The sequence below is a fragment of the Crocuta crocuta genome, unplaced genomic scaffold, assembly GCF_008692635.1.
Source record: "Crocuta crocuta isolate KB4526 unplaced genomic scaffold, BGI_CrCroc_1.0 scaffold374, whole genome shotgun sequence".
Taxonomy (NCBI): domain Eukaryota; kingdom Metazoa; phylum Chordata; class Mammalia; order Carnivora; family Hyaenidae; genus Crocuta; species Crocuta crocuta.
The window spans coordinates 2,733,372-2,736,050 of NW_027532613.1; the positions used below are offsets into that span (position 1 = coordinate 2,733,372).

Here is a 2,679-nt window from a genome sequence, read left to right on the forward strand (position 1 = left end):
GTCCTGAGCCAGAACAAGCCTGTGAGGAGTCTGTCCGCCTCTAGGCAGTATTTGTAACTTAAAAAAAAAAAAGGCAGCTATTTTACATGGACATTTAAACACAACCAAAGTGAAGCAATTGTCAACTTGTAAACACTGGAAAACAAAGTTGGCAGAAAGGAAAAACAAAAAGAGAGAGAGAGAGAGAGAAGGAAAAGGGACGAGAAAGCAATCCGAATATTGCAAACTTAGATCTGCCCCCGGAGGCTGTAATTTGGCATTCTTCCTACCGAACGAGAGTCTACGTGGGAACCGCAATCAGCTAGAGAGGGTGACACACTTTGCATACTGAACAGATACAAAGTGAACAGAAATGATAACTTATTTGTGGGGCTTTACAGAGTTCAAACTCGACTCAAAGTATAAAAATAAACTTGGACTTTGTTCATTCGTTAGTCTCAGTGCCTGGAAGCACTTCTCGGAAACTGGTTGGTGCCAATTGGGCAACACCAATTGTGGTCTTCCTGAACCTAGATTTTTTCTTTTTCTTTCTGAGCTTCCTAGATTCTTAATTTGGGGTCCTTTTGTTTGATTTTTAAATGGTTTCAGGGAACGGAGTGTCCTAGTTTGGCTGTGGGTTTAACCTTTTTGTCTCATTTTCTTACAAGTGAGTGCGCAGCAAAGGAACCCTTTTTATAAACCTACAAAAAGGAGATCCCGTGTTTATCTGTTTACTTTTTTTTTTAAAGGCAAAAGACACTAGAGGAATGAGGTGTGTGTGTGTGTGTGTGTGTGTGTGTGTGTGTGTGTGTGATATTGGAAATGCTCTGGTGAAGCTATGGTGTCACTTTTACTTTGATCTGCTCATTTCTCGTCACCCATCATGCTTTGCTCTCGTTCTCCTTTGTCTGTGTGGCGTCGTTGGGGACCGTTTTGACTTCGGCTGGCGCTGGTTTCGTTTCTGTCTCCTGGCTCTCCGACTTCGCTTCTGCGGGGCCTTTCCTGCGGAGAATTGGGAAAACAGCACTGAGAACACAGGCTGCCATCACTCAGCCCTCGGCCAGTCCCTCGCCAGGGGCTCCAGCTTAGAGCAGCCGTCTCCGTCCTCAGCTGCGCGCTGGATCACCCAGGGGCTCTAAGCATCCCTGACGCCTGGGCTCTGCCCCCAGAAATCCCGATTTAATTGGTCTGGGCGTGATGACTTTTAAAAGCACCCAAGTGGCTGTACAACGGAGCCAAAGTTGAGAGCCACTGAATCTGAGGAATGAGACCTTCCCGGTTCCAGCCCTAATCCGATGCCAGGGGCCCAGGGGCCTTACCTGGGGTGGCGGGAGGGGGCAGCAGATGTGCCTGCTCCTTACCCCCTTCGGTATGACCCCCATCGGTATGATTGGCATAATTACTCAGGCTGGTATAAAGGAGGCATGTTGGGCTGGTTCCCCAGCACAGACCCCAGGGGCCCCTCCGCAAGCCACCTTGCTTTTGCCTGCCCCCTCCCACCGCACCCAAGGGCGGGCCTGGCCAGGGTGAGAAAGTGTTGTGCTGAGGAAGCTTTCTGCTCCCTGAGAGGCTAGACTGGGATGTCACCCTACACTTGGGGACAGAGGAGTTGGGGGGGGTCAGGGGGGGTGCTGAGTGGGCAGGAGAGCAGAGCCCTACTTCCTGGAGTTCAGGGCTCCTGGGGGAAGTCCCATTTCAGCTCTTGGTGGTGCCACATCGCTCATGTGGGGGCAGCCACAGGAACCTCGATAAAAATCTACGTCTTGCTCTGCCTTCTTTGGCCTCAGGAGTGAAGAAAAGTTGGGTCTAAGGATGCACTGGGGCAAGCAGCCTCAGACCCCAGTTCCAGCCGCATTTTGGCATCACATTTAAGAATCTGCTAAGTTTAAGGACGTTCCCTTGAACTTGGGAGACCCAACAGTCAGTCGGCGCTCGTGAGCTCTGACCCTACCTAGCCATTCCAGGTTCGGAGGAGCCAGAGTAGGCGGTAGTGGTGGTCGGGGCTGGGGGTGGGGGCTGTGGGTATCTGGGCCGCGTGGGACAGGGCCCTCCGGACCACATCCTCTCCCCACATGGGCCTTGGGGGTCTGCCTCTTTTCTTCCTGCCTAACAGTGCCGTTCCTGGGGGACTCTGCCTGGACACTGGGTAACACACTGTCTGTGGGTCCCGGGGGTGCTGATAAGGGCACCTTGGCCTCCTTGGCTCATTTCCCGAGCTACACTCATCAGGGCCCGAATGCAGGGCCCCCACCCCCCTCCACCCCAGGGAAAGCAGAAGCCGCTGCTGGGATGATAAGGAGAAGACATAATTAACATGGCCTAATTAGTGAGCACTGTCCTCCCCCCTCCGCTCTCTCCACCTCATCCCAGCCCCCTGGTTGAAGGTCGCCTCAGAGAAGCCCTGGAACAGGCTGAAGACACATGGAACAGAAAGGACACAGCACAGACGCACACCACCACGGGACAGAACCCGACGACAGCGGACAGAGAGAGGCCGTACTCGGTCTTTGCTGGTGCAGGCGAAACAGAGCTGTCTGCAGTGGAAGGGGCGAGCTCGGGGGCTTGTCCGCTGGCCCCAGCGGTGGGAGCAGGAGAGCCCAGGGCTGCAAAAACATCCTTGGCAAGGTCAATATCTGGGGTCTTGAAGTTCCCTTCGTCCATTTTAAAGTCCTCGCCCTGGGCGGGGTTTGAGGCAGCCTC

The 2,679-nt window shown here is 53.6% G+C and overlaps 1 protein-coding gene across 7 annotated transcripts in view; it reads right to left on the reverse strand.

Moving 5' to 3' along the window:
- Window positions 1-2,679, reverse strand: part of NCAM1 (neural cell adhesion molecule 1) — a 304,847-nt gene that overhangs the window by 687 nt on the left and 301,481 nt on the right. For all 7 annotated transcript variants that reach the window (XM_077780584.1, XM_077780583.1, XM_077780582.1 and 4 more), the window contains one exon: window positions 834-981. In XM_077780584.1, the coding sequence (XP_077636710.1) occupies window positions 861-981 (121 nt within the window). In that variant the 3' untranslated portion in view covers window positions 834-860. The remainder of the gene's footprint in view (window positions 1-833; window positions 982-2,679) is intronic.